We start from the raw sequence: 16886 nt of genomic DNA on the forward strand, positions 1-16886 counted from the left end.
TTTCCTGACTGGGCTACAGGGTGACTGAAAGGCGGCACACCTGCAATTATGATACTAATTAAGAAAATATGGTATAAATAGTGAAATATTATGGACACTTTGATAATTAATTTCGCCATAACTCACTGTTTAACTGTTCTATATTCTTGCATTTTGATGCATTCTCAAGAGCAAATTCACTATGACAAAGAAATACTGCATTTTTTACAATTATATAAATTTTGTTAGTGGCCATACTGTTGTTTGATAATGAGCCCAGCATAATCCATAGCTCAATGGCATGATCAGCAATTGAACCAGAAGCATCACCAGTTTCATGAGTGTGCTGCTCAGTCTTCAGGGAAGGAGGTGTGAGGTGCACGTCACGCACTCTCGTGGTCTGTGTAATACGGAAGAGAGGATGTGAGCGATTCCACGTCATTGAGGTGCATTTGTGCGATAGATTATTTTGTATAGTTTTTGCTATTTCTGTAAAATGTCCATGTGGTAGCACATTAGAGGTTTAATTATATTCAGACGAGCTTCGTCTGTCACTGGAAGGAGCGGCCTAGACATTGGAATTCAGCTGAAGGTAAAACATTCGCTAACGTTAGCTAGTTAAGTTAGCCGCGGCTTTTTCGCCGGGGCAGGAGCGCTCACACGTACCTCGCTTGTCAACTAAAAACAGCGCGGTGATAACTAGATTTGAGTCGTCGTCTGTAACTTTAGTATCATGGCAGTATTTGCTCTGAATTACTTGCCCGGACCATGGGTCCTCACCATGAATAACATTGAGATTATGGTTGGACATTGGCACGTACAGCTTCGACACGGTTTGACAGATCGAGCTGCCATCCCTGCGTGCAGAGATTGAAGCTAGCTAGCTAGCGACAATTTAATACCTGAAGTTAATCAATATTTACATCTAGTTAGTTATCAATATACCCAGATTATTACATTATAGTTACCTAGTTACTACCTAGTTATTACCTAGTTACTGCATTGCATTCAACTGAAGACCGAACTAGTCTTGTTAGGATAGGATAAGATGAAGTGTGATGTATCTATATATGTCTTGAATTGAAATCGGTAAAAAGTATTGTCTTTGGAGTCATATAGCAGCCAATGGTTAATGTGCTTAGTGAGATGACGCATATCTAGGTAATTCATTACATGAAGCCAATAGCAGTTCCAGTACAGTATCTGGTTGAGTTTGTGTTGTTGTTACATTGTAAGCTGTTGTCATTCAGGAAACACCCATCAGTCACATTCTTTTACACACCTTGTTTCTTCCATTAATATTAAAAGGGGGGAGAATTATGTAGGCGAAGGTCTGTGAATAATGAGACTGTGGGACTTACATAACTTGACTAGTTGAACACAGGCAATAGTAGCAGCATCTCAAGCCATCTTAATTAAACTTTTTTTAACTAGGCAAGTCAGTTAAGAACAAATTCTTACTTACAATGACAGCCTACACCGGCCAAACCCAGACGACGCCGCCCTATAGGCCGGTTGTGATACAGCCTGGAATCGAACCAGGGGTAGTGACGCCTCAAGCACTGAGATGCAGTGCCTTAGACCACTGCGCCACTCGGGAGCCCCCCAAAAAGGCACATTGTCTGGATACAGACTTGGTCTAAATGAAATGACAATGGCGTCTGTTGTTGTGCACTGTAAAGGAATAATGCCATTTGGGATGCGGTCTATGGCATGTTTGTGTTGGTTGCATTTTGGATTCAGAACAGCAATTCCAATTTCCAAGACCTCTTTGTCAACATCAATCATGAGAAAACAAAGCAACAGGTAGTGGATACTTGGCCATTCACCAGCACTGTCAAGCATAGGTATGACAGTGTATTAAGTGCTTGATTTATTAACATTGTTTGCCATTCAGTGATTATTGCAAAAAAGCAGGTTAAACTATTTTTATAAAAATAATTCCATTATTAGTAGGTCTTTTGGTTGAAGGCTTATATTTAGCCTAGGTAGGCTATAATTTTACAAGCCCTGAATTCATCATATTATTCCCGACTGTTTGAAATGCAGTGTATTGACCTTTAATTGTGCAACAAAGCTTATTTAGGAAAAAAGTTTTTACAAAATTGATATACACTGCTAAAAAAAATAAAGGGAACACTAAAATAACACATCCTAGATCTGAATGAATGAAATAATCTTATTAAATACTTTTGTCTTTACATAGTTGAATGTGCTGACAACAAAATCACACAAAAATTATCAATGGAAATCAAATGTATCAACCCATGGAGGTCTGGATTTGGAGTCACCCTCAAAATTAAAGTGGAAAACCACACTACAGGCTGATCCAACTTTGATGTAATGTCCTTAAAACAAGTCAAAATAAGGCTCAGTAGTGTGTGTGGCCTCCACGTGCCTGTATGACCTCCCTACAACGCCTGGGCATGCTCCTGATGAGGTGGCGGATGGTCTCCTGAGGGATCTCCTCCCAGACCTGGACTAAAGCATCCGCCAACTCCTGGACAGTGTGTGGTGCAACGTGGCGTTGGTGGATGGAGCGAGACATGATGTCCCAGATGTGCTCAATTGGATTCAGGTCTGGGGAATGGGCGGGCCAGTCCATAGCATCAATGCCTTCCTCTTGCAGGAACTGCTGACACACTCCAGCCACATGAGGTATAGCATTGTCTTGCATTAGGAGGAACCCAGGGCCAACCGCACCAGCATATGGTCTCACAAGGGGTCTGAGGATCTCATCTCGGTACCTAATGGCAGTCAGGCTACCTCTGGCGAGCACATGGAGGGCTGTGCGGCCCCCCAAAGAAATGCCACCCCACACCATGACTGACCCACCGCCAAACCGGTCATGCTGGACGATGTTGCAGGCAGCAGAACGTTCTCCACAGCGTCTCCAGACTCTGTCACGTCTGTCAGATGTGCTCAGTGTGAACCTGCTTTCATCTGTGAAGAGCACAGGGCGCCAGTGGCGAATTTGCCAATCTTGGTGTTCTCTGGCAAATGCCAAACGTCCTGCACGTTTTGACACATGCACATTTGTGGCCTGCTGGAGGTCATTTTGCAGGGCTCTGGCAGTGCTCCTCCTGCTCCTCCTTGCACAAAGGCGGAGGTAGCAGTCCTGCTGCTGGGTTGTTGCCCTCCTACGGCCTCCTCCACGTCTCCTGATGTACTGGCCTGTCTCCTGGTAGCGCCTCCATGCTCTGGACACTACGCTGACAGACACAGCAAACCTTCTTGCCACAGCTCGCATAGATGTGCCATCCTGGATGAGCTGCACTACCTGAGCCACTTGTGTGGGTTGTAGACTCCGTCTCATGCTACCACTAGAGTGAAAGCACCGCCATTATTCAAAAGTGACCAAAACATCAGTCAGGAAGCATAGGAACTGAGAAGTGGTCTGTGGTCACCACCTGCAAAACCAGTCCTTTATTGGGGGTGTCTTGCTAATTGCCTATAATTTCCACCTGTTGTCTATTCCATTTGCACAACAGCATGTGAAATGTATTGTCAATCAGTGTTGCTTCCTAAGTGGACAGTTTGATTTCACAGAAGTGTGATTGACTTGGAGTTACATTGTGTTGTTTAAGTGTTCCCTTTATTTTTTTGAGCAGTGTATATCGTAAATCGGCCATAAGTTTGAAAAAGATAGAGCTGATTTTTAGGCCATATCGCCCAGCCCTACCTGCAGCGGCAAATACTGAGGCGGCTTATTATAATGCTTACCCAATAAAAATGCACTAAATCACAGATTTTGCTCATCATTGTACACATCATGAAATACACTGAGTGCTCGTTCCATAACATAGACTGACCAGGTGAAGCTATGATCCCTTATTGATGTCACCTGTTAAATCCACTTCAATCACTGTAGGCTAGATGAAGGGGAGGAGACAGGTTAAAGAAGGATTTTTAAGCCTTGAGACAATTAAGACATGGATTGTGTATGTGTGGCATTCAGAGGGGGAATGGGCAAGACAAAATATTTAAGTGGCTTTGAACGGGGTATGGTAGTAGGTGCCAGGTTCACCGGTTTGAGTGTGTTAAGAACTGCAACGCTGCTTGGATTTTCACACTTAACAGTTTCCTGTGTGTATCAAGAATGGTCTACCACCCAAAGGACATCCAGCCAACTTGACACAACTGTGGGAAGCATTGGAGTCAACATGGGCCAGCATCCCTGTGGAACACTTTCGACACCTTGTAGAGTCCATGCCCCGACGAATTGAGGCTGTTCTGAGGGCAAGGGGGGGTGCAACTCAATATTAGGAAGGTGTTCCTAATGTTTTATACACTGAGGGTATATTGAGACAAATACACACAGTAACAAGTAACAAAATAGAACTCAATTGATTGAACATGAAATGTATTTCAATATGATTGAAATAGGCCTATAGCCGACTGTTTATATTTTAATGCAGTCATCTCATTTGCATAATATTTTTACTGGGGAATGTAAATACTCAGCCACGGAGCAGGAGGGTCTGGTCGAGCCAGAGGAAAGGCGACATAATAATTAATAAACAAACTTGATATCAGTAAAAACACTAACTAATTGGTAGGTCTAACTTTACTTTAGAAATGTGAACATGTTGGTACTGTTACGTTCCGTAGCAAGAAACCAAAAATTGTTGCTCAAACAGAAGGGGGAACTAACGAAGAGTCACGAACAACCAAAACGAAACAGGTGGGGTTTTAGGAGGGGTCCTGAAAGACACTCATGGGGGCGTCCACTGAAAGTTGACTAGCAACAACAACTGGGACTGAAGTCACCCACCATGAGCGCCCACTAAATTTGCCCACTAAGAGGCCAACAAAAGGAAAAACCCCAGACCAAACTTAAAGACAGGAAGTAAACCAAAAAGTGGAGCAAAATGAAAACAGATAAAGGATTTGTTTGTCTAGGAATAGGGAGCGCCAACTAGTGGTTGACCCTCCACATCTTGCAAGACAACTGGAGCACTGGGCCAGCCACTCTTAAATAGCACCTGGGCCAGCACAGGTGAAACACCTTCCCACTAAAGCGATGGCAACCAGGACAGGTGTAACACATACTGACTAACGAGGTGACACCAATCAGTGTGCCCTACGTGCTAACGAGCTATACGTGCTGAAGAACAACCTCTAAACATACATGGAAAAACCTAAACCTGTAACACCTTCCCCGTTAACATTTACATTTACATTTTAGTCATTTAGCAGACGCTCTTATCCAGAGTGAAAAAGTCACGTACGCTTCTATAACGCAAAATGTACAGTCAAAATAAATTGTGAGCCAGGGCTACACACTGGCTAAACACAAAACACATTACTTATCAACTGCCCACCCTTGAAAAACAATCAGTAACCAAGTTGTCCTTACCACGGACATGTCTGATTTCAAGGGGAAACTCCTGCAATATCCGTAGTAACTTTCCTCTCATGATTTTCCTCAGTGGAATTTGTTTGATTGGGGCAGAGTCCCCAACGTCAATGTCATGCTCTAGTGCCTGTTCTTGTTGTCTGGCTGCATGTTCACGTTCTCATTGTCTGGCTGCGTGTTCACGTTCTTGTTGTCTGGCTGCATGTTCACCTTCTTGTTGTCTGGCTGCATGTTCACGTTCTTGTTGTCTGGCTGCATGTTCACCTTCTTGTTGTCTGGCTGCGTGTTCACGTTCTTGTTGTCTGACTGCATGTTCACGTTCTTGTTGTCTGGCTGCATGTTCACCTTCTTGTTGTCTGGCTGCGTGTTCACGTTCTCGTTGTCTGGCTGCGTGTTCACATTCTTGTTGTCTGGCTGCGTGTTCAAGTTCTTGTTCTTGTTGTTGAGCTCCTGAGTGGCGCAGTGGTCTAAGGCACTGCATCGCAGTGCTAACTGTGCCACTAGAGATCCTGGTTCGAATCCAGGCTCTGTCGCAGCCGGCCGCGACCGGGAGACTCATGGGCGGCGCACAATTGGCCCAGCGTCGTCCAGGGTAGGGGAGGGAATGGCCGGCAGGGATGTAGCTCAGTTGATAGAGCATGGCGTTTGCAACGCCAGGGTTGTGGGTTCGTTTCCCATGGGGGGCCAGTATTAAAAAAAAAAATGTATTCACTAACTGTAAGTCGCTCTGGATAAGAGCGTCTGCTAAATGACTAAAATGTAAATGTCTGGCTGCGTGTTCAAGTTCTTGTTGTCTGGCTGCGTGTTCAAGTTATTGTTGTCTGGCTGCGTGTTCAAGTTCTTGTTGTCTGGCTGCGTGTTCAAGTTCTCGTTGTCTGGCTGCGTGTTCACGTTCTTGTTGTCTGGCTGCATGTTCTTGTTGTCTGGCTGCGTGTTCACGTTCTCGTTGTCTGGCTGCGTGTTCACGTTCTTGTTGTCTGGCTGCATGTTCACGTTCTTGTTGTCTGGCTGCGTGTTCACGTTCTCGTTGTCTGGCTGCGTGTTCACGTTCTTGTTGTCTGGCTGCGTGTTTACGTTCTTGTTGTCTGGCTGCGTGTTCACGTTCTCGTTGTCTGGCTGCGTGTTCACGTTCTTGTTGTCTGGCTGCGTGTTTACGTTCTTGTTGTCTGGCTGCGTGTTCACGTTCTTGTTGTCTGGCTGCGTGTTTACGTTCTTGTTGTCTTTCCCTGTGCTCCAACTCTAATGTAATGTTGTTCCAATTTTGCCTTTAGTTCAAACTCCCTCAGCTGCACGTCTACGGGACTCACGCCACTACCTGTAAGACCCTTTTCATCAACTTCCTCCTCCACCAAATCAGTATAGACTAACTCTTTGACTACTGCTTTTGAATCGGCATGTGCAACTTTGATGTCATAATGCTTTGCAATGATGAGCAGATTCGCCTTCGTACATTGATCTAGCATCACCCATGTAGGGATTTCCACAAATGTTTCCAACTTAAAGGCTATTGTCTTCACAAAACTTCCTACTGGTCAAACTGGATTTTTCTCTGTCCTATTGATTGAAAGATATTTTAAAGTGAATAGTAGGTGGATAGGAATTTGCACCCTTTGGAAGTATTCCTTACCTGAAGGCCCATGGGTAAAACAACGTATTACCAAAAAGGCTTAGTCCAGTCTGTAGCCTAACCTAAAGCCCAGCTTATTCCAATTCATTTATAGCCTACTTGAAATTATAGGTTTACAGACAAATGTTTCCTCAGTTTTAAATTGAGATGTGTCTGTGAAGGCTGCTATATGGGATATATTTGTTGCATTGAAATGACTAGGCCTATCTCTGCTCTCTGCCACTCTCTAAAGAGTCTACACAATACCAGAGCTATGTATCTTACACATATTGTACACCATTTTCACTAAACATTTGTAGTAAACTACATTATGCTTGTACACTAATAGTTTGAGTAGTTTGTAAAATGGTACATTTCTCTCAAGCTTTCCATAAGATCTGTTCATTGTTCACCCTTTTACAAATGCGCACAATACATTGGACAGTGTGTCTCCAGACTTATGTTTGTGGTGTTTGTGGAGGGTGTGTGGTTTCATCCCTTGATGGGACCATTTTTTAAAATCAACCCGAAGCCCTTCTGCTGTGTCTCAGTCTCTGACTGTGATGGGATGTCTGTTTTACAGAGTGACTGACTGCTGCTTAACCTTGATGGGCGAATCAGGGTCGCGCCGCTCCACGCTCGTCTCCAGGCTGCCCATCTTCAGGCGGAGCGTGAGTAAGAGGCAGAACTCGTTGCCCTCCTCCCCGTCCTCAGGCGGCGTGGGCAATGGCATCCACACCTCGTCCCCCTCCAGCACCAACTCTAGCAACAGCAGCACGGGCAAGCGCCGCAGCCTGTTCCGCACGCCCTCCATCCGCTTCGGCAGCAAGAGGAACAGCGAACCACCACGCATCCAGACCCCTCCACTAGACCCAGCCCAGGACGCCAACGGCAGCCAGGCCAACCCTCATCTGGGCTTCCACGATGGCGCTGGGCCTCCACGGGCCAAGACGCGCCACTCCTTTGGTTTCGGGGGCCACCGGCAGAAGAAGATCACCCGCTCGCAGACGGAGGACTTTGAGAAGGTGTCCTCCACGGCCAATAGGAACCTGTTCAGCAACTGCATCAGCTCAGGTACCAATGAGGGAGATGACTCTGGGTTTCTGGATGACTACAGCAGCGGCAGCAAACGCTCGTCCAGGCAGAAGAAACAGCTGCTACCCAAGTCATTCTCTGCACACCACCGCTTCTCCAAGAACTCTGAGCAGTGCAAGCCCCCGGAGGTGAGCATAGAGCCCCCGACGTCTGGGGGTACCCCGGGCTCGTGGCCAGGCGAGCTGCTGGGGGAGAGCTCCCTGCAGTCGCCCATGCTGTCTGAGGACCGCACAACGGCGATCACCCCCTCCGAGTTTAATGTCCCCATCACAGAGGACTCTGTGTCCGTGGTGGATGCGCCTTCCGCCCCCAGCCCAGACGACCCACAAGACAACAACTTCAGCCATGTCGTCTCTACCTCCGAAGTGATCTTCACGCCTGCCCAAGCTTCCACAGACAAGACCCTACTGCCAGACACCTGCACCACCAACACCACGGAGTGTGAGACAGCAATTCCTGTCACGGGGCAAGCAACAGCTGCAACAACACCAATGCCACCGCAACAACAACAATCACAGGAAGAGAAGGAAGAGGGGGAAGAGGAGAAGGAAGATGTGTTGGTGGTGGAGGAAGAGGTCAGACCAGAGCAGACAGAGACTAGTGAGAGCGAGGCAGGCCCAGTGCGTAGTAAAGGCTACCATTCCAATCCAGAGCAGTCTGAGACGAGGTCCAGGAACTCCGTACTCTTCCAGGAACCAGGGAAGGGAGCGTGCTGCGGTAGACATGAACCCAGGTCATGCCACCTGAGGAAACCCCACACAGGTAAGAACTAAAGACGTTTATGTATTCACACGTGCAGTACTGATCTACCTCTATGCGATTGTCATTGATAATACAGAGAGGAGGGGCATGGCTCTATGTAAATCCCTGACCAAGTATTTTTGGCCAAAGTGTTTGCCCACTATTGCCTGAGTTTGTGTTTCGATCACCAACATTTTCTTTTCAAAGTGGTTGAACTTCACACTGATTTCACATGTAGAAGGTAGACCAATAGACCTAGTCTGAAATGAATGCTATGCTTTATGTGGATGATGCAGAAATCAGGAAGTACCAAAGTCAGATCGACATGACTGATTGGGCAGCACTATTTTAGTCCCATGTACAGTGGGAACTATTTCCTCATAAAGGTATTAACCTATGGACAGCAGTTTCCTTAGACAATGTAGGCTCTAGTCATTGAGATCACAACGTTGTATCGGGCCCATTATGGTGTCTGTGAGCACACAGAAGTAGTTCATTTTCTTCTTCTACTACTTCTATGAGTTGGTAAACAAACTGAAAGGGTGCACGCTGCCACCTGGAGGGTGTTGTCTGAACAGGTATAAAGCCAAGGTTGGCTATCTACCGCCACCTGGAGGGTGTTGTCTGAACAGGCACAGTGTAGTCACAGTGATGCTGAAACGTCGGGTGTTTTACCCAATAAATTACTGGGAGCTTACATAAAGAGTGTGCGACTCTCTTTATTTTTAATGAACAGGTATAAAGCCAAGGAAGGTTGGGGATTTACTGCCACCTGCAGTTATGGAATGTTTTCTCACGAGTATAATTAGTTGGTTCATCCCTGCTGATGACTGTAAGTCGCTTTGGATAAAAGCGTCTGCTAAATGGCATAAAAAAAAAAAAAAAAAAAAAAGGCCTATATAGAATCACATGTTCCTTCCTTAACATACCGGGGGTCACGTTAATGCAGAATTCTGCGTTTTTCACGCAGAAAAAATTTATAAAATAGAGAAATAAATATTTTGCAGATGTAAAATGCTTCTTATTGTAATTTCTGCTCGGCTTCAGTCACATTTCGCTCACAATCATTTATGTAAAAGGACACATTTTGTATCGTCTTGATAAATCAGATTCCTGCATTCACGAACTGCATTCGATCAGCAGGCCGCGCTCTCCGGTGTAGTTTTTCTCTGGTAGCAAGTTATAATGCAAGATTCACTTCAAGTAAAACATTAGGAAATGTAGCTGGCTACATTCTTTCTATGATAAACATGAGAAATCTGATGGCCATGCATAGTTTTTGCAAAAAGTATCTTGCTTTTTCACTGTAAGCTAATTTACTAATGTGTGGCTACTAGACAAATAGTTTTGCACTTCAGTTGTCATCTGATGAAAACGAAACTATTTTCTGCCTAATGTTTTTTGTGTGAAGAATAACTATATTTGCACGCCCTTGATCGCTCTTGAAGCAAACAAACACTGTTTACTTTCAATATAAAACGCAGGTGAAATGGTTTAAAACCCAGATTTTTTGATGGTCTGCGTTTTGAAAATGTAGATTTCTAAAAGCAAATGCACTCCAGGAACAAACAGGGTTGAAGAGCACTGCTCTAGTCACTGCTGGGACAATTGCTAGACTTTGGCTATGTTTTTCTGAAACAGCCCACTAGACTCCAGAGTTACCCTGACAAACTTGAACAGTGTCTGAATAGTTTTCCTAAGACAGCTGTGTGTTAACGGCGTAAGTTAACCTACTGGTTTTGGTCAGTGTTAGGCTATCCATAATGATAACACATCACTTTTGTTGTTCATTTTTTATGTAAGCCTATTTCTTGTCTCTCTGTTGCTTAGTCTACTTTGCAATGTTCCCTCTAAACTGCGTGGGAACTGCCCCGCAGAAGAAATATCAGCCCGCGCAGAGGAGCACAAGAATGAACTTCACTCAACTCTCTAGTTTTCCCTTTTAGTTAACACTATCGACGTTTCCCTGTAGTGTGCGAATTGTGATCGAATCAATGCAACATTAGCCACTTTCAATGCAACATACCGAAACAAAACGAACTATGCAAGAGATTTTCTTGTAGGCAGAGTTCATTGGAGTAGGATTCTATTGCATTGACAGGCAGGACTCAGGCCCTACTCTACACAGACCGGTGTGCCATAACCAATCAGAGCTGCAGTATCCCAATATGCAAGTAGACCATTGCCATATATGGATCTGTGCCACTCACTTTGAACTGGAGTGGTCGTGAGTAGATGCGCTTGTTCTGAGATCAAAGCAAGAGCTGCATGTCTCCACGTGTGTACATTGGTTCATATTCTTTGCTAGTAAGTGAGTTATTAGCCCAGTTATAGCTAATTTCTAGTCAGCAATGGGGGAGTGGTTGCTTCCTACAAGAGCACAATACTTGTGCATTTCTAGCCATCTTTGAAAAGCAAGTCAGGTAAAGAGCTTTTTTCTGTCTTAAAGGGGCAGTGTTGTATTTTGAGACAGGCTTGAATAAGCTAAGTAGCCAATAGACCCTTTCTGCGTTTGCAAACATTGCTGTATGAGGGCATTGCGCGCAACTTCTTGGCAGAACACGGGGGAGTTCTTATAGAACGGCAGCAAAAAAAGCCTCTATTTACATGTTGCTTATGAGTGCATTTCACACAACTTTTGGATTATAATTGGATTTTAAGGCTTGTATGAATGTCCTGCTTAATATGTGTGTCATCATCGCAAATCAAATTATACTTTTTTTTTAAAAACACTTCAACTTCAACCAGTAAAATGGCTCTTTGGTTAGCTTTTGCTACATGTAAAGTAGACACAGGGAGTCAGGAAGCAAGTGCAGTTAGTGAGTTTAATGAGGAAGAACATTGAACGATACAAAACAAGAAAAGCGTCTAAACATGGAAACATAAACAATATTACCTGGTGGGTGATAACAACAGAGTGCTATATAAAGGGGAAGTCATCAGGGAGGTGATGAAGTCCAGGTGTGCCTAATGAGGCGCAAGTGTGCGTAATGAAGGTTGCCAGGTGTATGTAAGGATGGGTTGCCAGGACCGGTGGTTAGTAGACCAGTGACGTCGAGCGCCGGAGATGTGGAGCGGGAGTGGACGTGACACTACAGCCTATGTCATCAACTGCTGCATCCAAAATAGTTATTTTGCAAAGATCACAACCAAATATAATCTTAGCGACTGTTCAAGCAAGAGTCAAAACATAATTGTAAGCGTATGAGAACCCAAAACAGTTATTTTGTTTAGATGTAATAAAAACATACATTTAGGCTATGTTGAATTGGCGCAGATGGCGATGGCTTTCTTACTGCCGCCAAGAGTCGCGAGCATCTGTGCGTGATGTCAGTGTGTTGTGTACCGGAAAGGGGTCTATAGGCAGAGGATAGCATAATTTGTCTGATTCTCTGTAATAATGAAAAGTGGTTTCTTGCATCAAACAACACAACATTTTCAGTCACCTCCTCATTGTCTGAAAGACAAGCAGATAAACCGGTTAATGTCAATCCCTACCTGTTTTATTCAAAGGTCTCATGGAATGTAGGCCTACATTGAACACCACACATTGGCTGCTACTGTAGGCTGAATGATATAACAGCTATTTCCATGTTAAAATGTTATGGGATGCATTTTCTCCATTGTTTTTGATGATAGGCCACTCTGGTAGGCCTACACTATGATCAAATAGCCACAGTAGGCTACTTGGCCACTGTTAAAACTGTAAGTTAAAGCGGGTACAGCCTCAGTGTTCACAGTAAACGCGCTCCAGAAGTTGCACAGAATTTTCAATATTAAAAGTTGCGCTAAGCAGACCTGAAATTTGCTCAGTGCCGAAATAATTAGAGGGAACATTGCTACTTTGTATTGCTGATAACACGTAAGTAGTTATACTTACACCTAAATAATGTGCTCAGTGATAATGTAGATCTAACCCAAATTCAGTCAATTAGTAAAAGTAACCTTATTTCATCACTATATTGAAAATAAATGCCTTCACATTCGTGTAAAGATTACTTAAAATCATTTGGCTCCTTGAAATCAGTGAAGCTGTTGTTTCAAAATACTGGATCGTTTCCAGGCTTGCGATAGCCAATCGATTATTTTCTTGTTTTTAAGTTTTTCCCCAACATGTAGGCTAGTCCTGTGTTTTTTGTGTTTGTCTGTGTCTCATAGGACAGTCTGTCTACTTGTTTTGCCTAGCTCCCTGTCTCCACGTCAGTCTTGTGCTCTGCCCTCCAGTGTCCATGTGCAGCAGCAGCGCCAGCCCCTACCACGAAGTGATGCGCAGGGAGCGCCGGCTCCGCTCCTCCTCGGAAGGGGCCGGGGTGCCGCGGGGGCTCCACCTCAACCTCAGAGATCCCCACTGCGCCACCGAGGGTAACACCCTGCTCAGAAAGAGGAACAACTCATCCTCCTCCAAGCTGGGCAGCCTGGTAGGTGTTTACGTCACTACAGTTATAGTTCAGTACAGTAGGGTTACAATTAGGGTTGCAAAACTACCGCTAATTTACCAAAGTAAGCAGAATCTTTCTATGGCGATCAATGGTAACTTGGGTCATTTATACCTCAATAACATAAGATCATGTTTGACAGCTTTGACATTAATTTTTTATTTTTTAAAGAATCATTTTATTAGATTATTTGATATATTTTACATGTTATGAGGCCACACAGGGGGCCAGAGATAATTAGACACCTGTGATCATCTGAAGTACCCAAAAAGGCCACTAGATGTAATTCTATAAAATTCCTAAAAAACCTTTAAAGTTACCAAATGTTGGTAGTTTACTCGTAAAAAGTATTATCCCCTCTCTTCAACCCTAGTTACAATAAAGTATAGGACAGGACAGCCTGGTATGTGCTTCCACTACACTACAGTACAGTAGGGCTACAGGACAGTGGTTGGCGCTAGCAACGTCAGGGTCGTGGCTTCAATTCCTGCTAGGGCTAGCCAAATGAAAATGTATGCACTGATGTAAGTCGCTCTGGATAATAGCATATAAATATACAGTACCAGTCAAAAGTTTGGACACACCTACTTATTCAAGGGTTTTTCTTTATTTTTACTATTTTTTACATTGTAGAATAATAGTGAAGACATCAAAACTATGAAATAAGAGTGTGCAAAGCTGTCATCAAAGCAAAGGGTGGCTACTTTGAAGAATCTCAAATGTGAAATATATTTTGATTTGTTTAACACTTTTTTGGTTACTACATGATTCCACATGTGTTATTTCATAGTTTTGATGTCTTCACTATTATTCTACAATGTAGAAAATAGTAAAAATTAAGAAAAACCCTTGAATGAGGTAGGTGTGTCCACACTTTTGACTGGTACTGTATACACTACACTATATATTACACTATACACTATATTACAGTACATGAAAGGACAGCACAGCAGGGGAGCTTGGTAGGTGTTTACAGTACAGCATATGACAGGACAGCAGGACAGGACAGCAGAACAGGACAGCAGGACAGGACAGCAGGACAGGACAGCAGGACAGGACAGCAGGATAGGACAGCAGAACAGGACAGCAGGACAGCAGGACAGGACAGCAGGACAGCAAGAAAGGACAGCAGGACAGGACAGCAGGGGAGATGGGCGCGGTGCTAGCGGCTACCCATTGGTGTTGCAGACTAAATAGCTTAGTCCATGGCCGCATCCTCTTCTGGATTACACTCTCACACAGGGATAACAGCACCGCCCTGAATTAAACAGACTAATCCTCTCACTAACTGTGTTGCAGATCAGTGCAACAGGCTGTCCCTACTCAAGGGACTACTCACACCTCCTTCCCTCTCTGGCCACTCCAATCCACATCCATGCATAAACAGGAAACACTTCTGCAGTGAAAGTACTCATTTTGTAGTGCACTATACTAAGATGTATTTCGTTTTCGAGGTGACGCAAACACCCCTCATCTTCCATACTCAGAAGGGAAAGCACATGTGTAATACGTGCACGTGTGGCTAAAGCTGCGGTTGATTAAATGTAAGTGGCGGTAGTCTCTCCAATCTTGGTTTGAAGTTTCCCCCAAGTGCTCTAGTGGGGAATCGGGGAGCATGGCCGTAGGAGTGTATTACCAAATCACTCTCCTTTTCAACTTTGTGGGAATATCAGAAGGCACTCCATTGTGACGAGCAAAGCTTCAGTGAGACGCTGAAGTGTTTTCCATCGTCTGTTGAGTAGGCTCGTGGTTTCATGAGCATGATGCAGAGGCGGACTAAAGTATGTTAGCGGGACAAGTACAAGGGAACACTGGTGAAATACCCCCCCCTTCTCTGTGTCATAATTAAAATACACTCAACAGCCAACAGGATATGGTTGCTCCCTCTTCTACTGTGGGTTCAGGATACACAATCAAGTGCAGAAACTTGTCAATGCTGTTGCCATGGAAATTGAGTAAGGTACAGTAGATGATGCATCCACTTCATAAGACATGCTAAGAGTACCGTGTGGCTGTTAAAGGAACAAGTAAAAAGACACTATCATACAGCATGGAATAGTTAACCAACCCTTATTACAAAATATGTTGGAATTGTAATAGGGTTGGGTGATATTATGCCAGACCTCTTCTACGATATGCTATTCCAAATATCACGATAACGTCGTTTTACATTTACATTTTAGTCATTTAGCAGACGCTCTTATCCAGAGCGACTTACAGTTAGTGAGTGCACATTTTTTCATACTGGCCCCCCGTGGGAAACGAACCCACAACCCTGGCGTTGCAAGCGCCATGCTCTACCAACTGAGCTACAGGGACTAATGACTTGCGATGTTAATGACTAGATAATTCAAAATATAATAATTATTTACGATATTATAGTCACATTCTCATTAAAAGTGCACTATGATCGCTCCGCCATTTCCTGGTTGCTAAAATTCGAATAGTTCGGCTAATTTCAGTTTATCTGACAAAACAAGCAAGTATAGTGTAGAGAATCATTGTACCATCTAAACCGCTGTGAAATATATTTTCCATAACCAAAAATATTGTATTTTCAGCTGTTTGAAGCTGGTGTACAAAACCGAAAGTAAAAGACGCAAAAACTAAACTTAAGAACGGGAAGCATAGAACTAGCGCACATAGAACAGATGTACTGCTTCTTAGACTTGCTTTCAATGAGAATGACAGATCTATAACTACAATTTCTATATGAATTTGGTTGGGTCACCCAAAAAGTTACATATTGCAGCTTTAAATAATCTTAGTATGACAAAAAAATAAGGCTTAGTTAATACATTTAGACTTTATTTTCAACATAGGCTATATTACTAACTGATACAACTGCACGGTTTGGATTTGTAAAGTTCAAATTGAGTATAGTCTTAACCATCATGATATATCGTCAGTGTCAAATACAGTATCACGATATTCGATTTAATCATATATCGGCCCAGCCCTAAATTGTAATCTCCCTTGGCCCGTAGTAGACTGGTAAGGAAACATTTGAGTACTTATTTGATTTGAGTGAATTGTCCCTTTAACACTAATAATTTGGGTACAAAGCAAGTCCATTATTGGCTACAAGGAAGTTATATGAATTTCCCCTCCTTAACTCTGGGTATTCACCAGGAATTTTTCTGTTTCAAAATGTTCTGCTATTGTGCAAAAAGTTTTGCTATGAATACACCCCTGGTTTCTGGACCCTCTGCAACTGAAAATATTTTCTTGATCCTCTTGAATTTACTGACCCAAAGCCTTTCTAGGTGAAAAAGAAGACCTACAGTGAAGAAATTGGCAGTGAAGAAATTGATCCTTGTTTTATCAAACCACCATTATTTATGTCCATTTAGCGTTAAAGCGCCAATCAGTAGTTGAAACAATAACAAAGTTGGGTCACCGCCCCTGTTTTGGTAAAAGGTTGAGGGATGGGGCTGAAGAAATGTAACCACCTTCAAATTCATAGACAGAGCTATGAATGCAAGGACTGACCATTCATGACATCAAAATTCTAGTTTTAACCATGTTTTTTGAGGCTATACAGTATTCGTTTACATTTAAAAACAAGCATATTTTGGGTTCTGATGGAGTACGACAGTTGAACTAAGCTCGTGAGGCAAGAATCAATGGGTGCATGTCATTAATTTATAAGTCCAGAAATGAATGTAGC

The 16886-nt window shown here is 43.5% G+C and overlaps 1 protein-coding gene across 1 annotated transcript in view; it reads left to right on the forward strand.

The window, feature by feature from the left end:
* Positions 1-356: 356 nt before the first annotated feature.
* The window catches only part of LOC121584399 (serine-rich coiled-coil domain-containing protein 1-like), a 139945-nt gene continuing 123415 nt past the window's right edge, over positions 357-16886 (forward strand). The window contains exons 1-4 of the mRNA XM_041900237.2: positions 357-571; positions 6610-6655; positions 7528-8801; positions 13005-13198. Of these exons, the coding sequence (XP_041756171.2) occupies positions 7553-8801; positions 13005-13198 (1443 nt within the window). The 5' untranslated portion in view covers positions 357-571; positions 6610-6655; positions 7528-7552. The remainder of the gene's footprint in view (positions 572-6609; positions 6656-7527; positions 8802-13004; positions 13199-16886) is intronic.

The sequence above is a fragment of the Coregonus clupeaformis genome, chromosome 16, assembly GCF_020615455.1.
Source record: "Coregonus clupeaformis isolate EN_2021a chromosome 16, ASM2061545v1, whole genome shotgun sequence".
Taxonomy (NCBI): domain Eukaryota; kingdom Metazoa; phylum Chordata; class Actinopteri; order Salmoniformes; family Salmonidae; genus Coregonus; species Coregonus clupeaformis.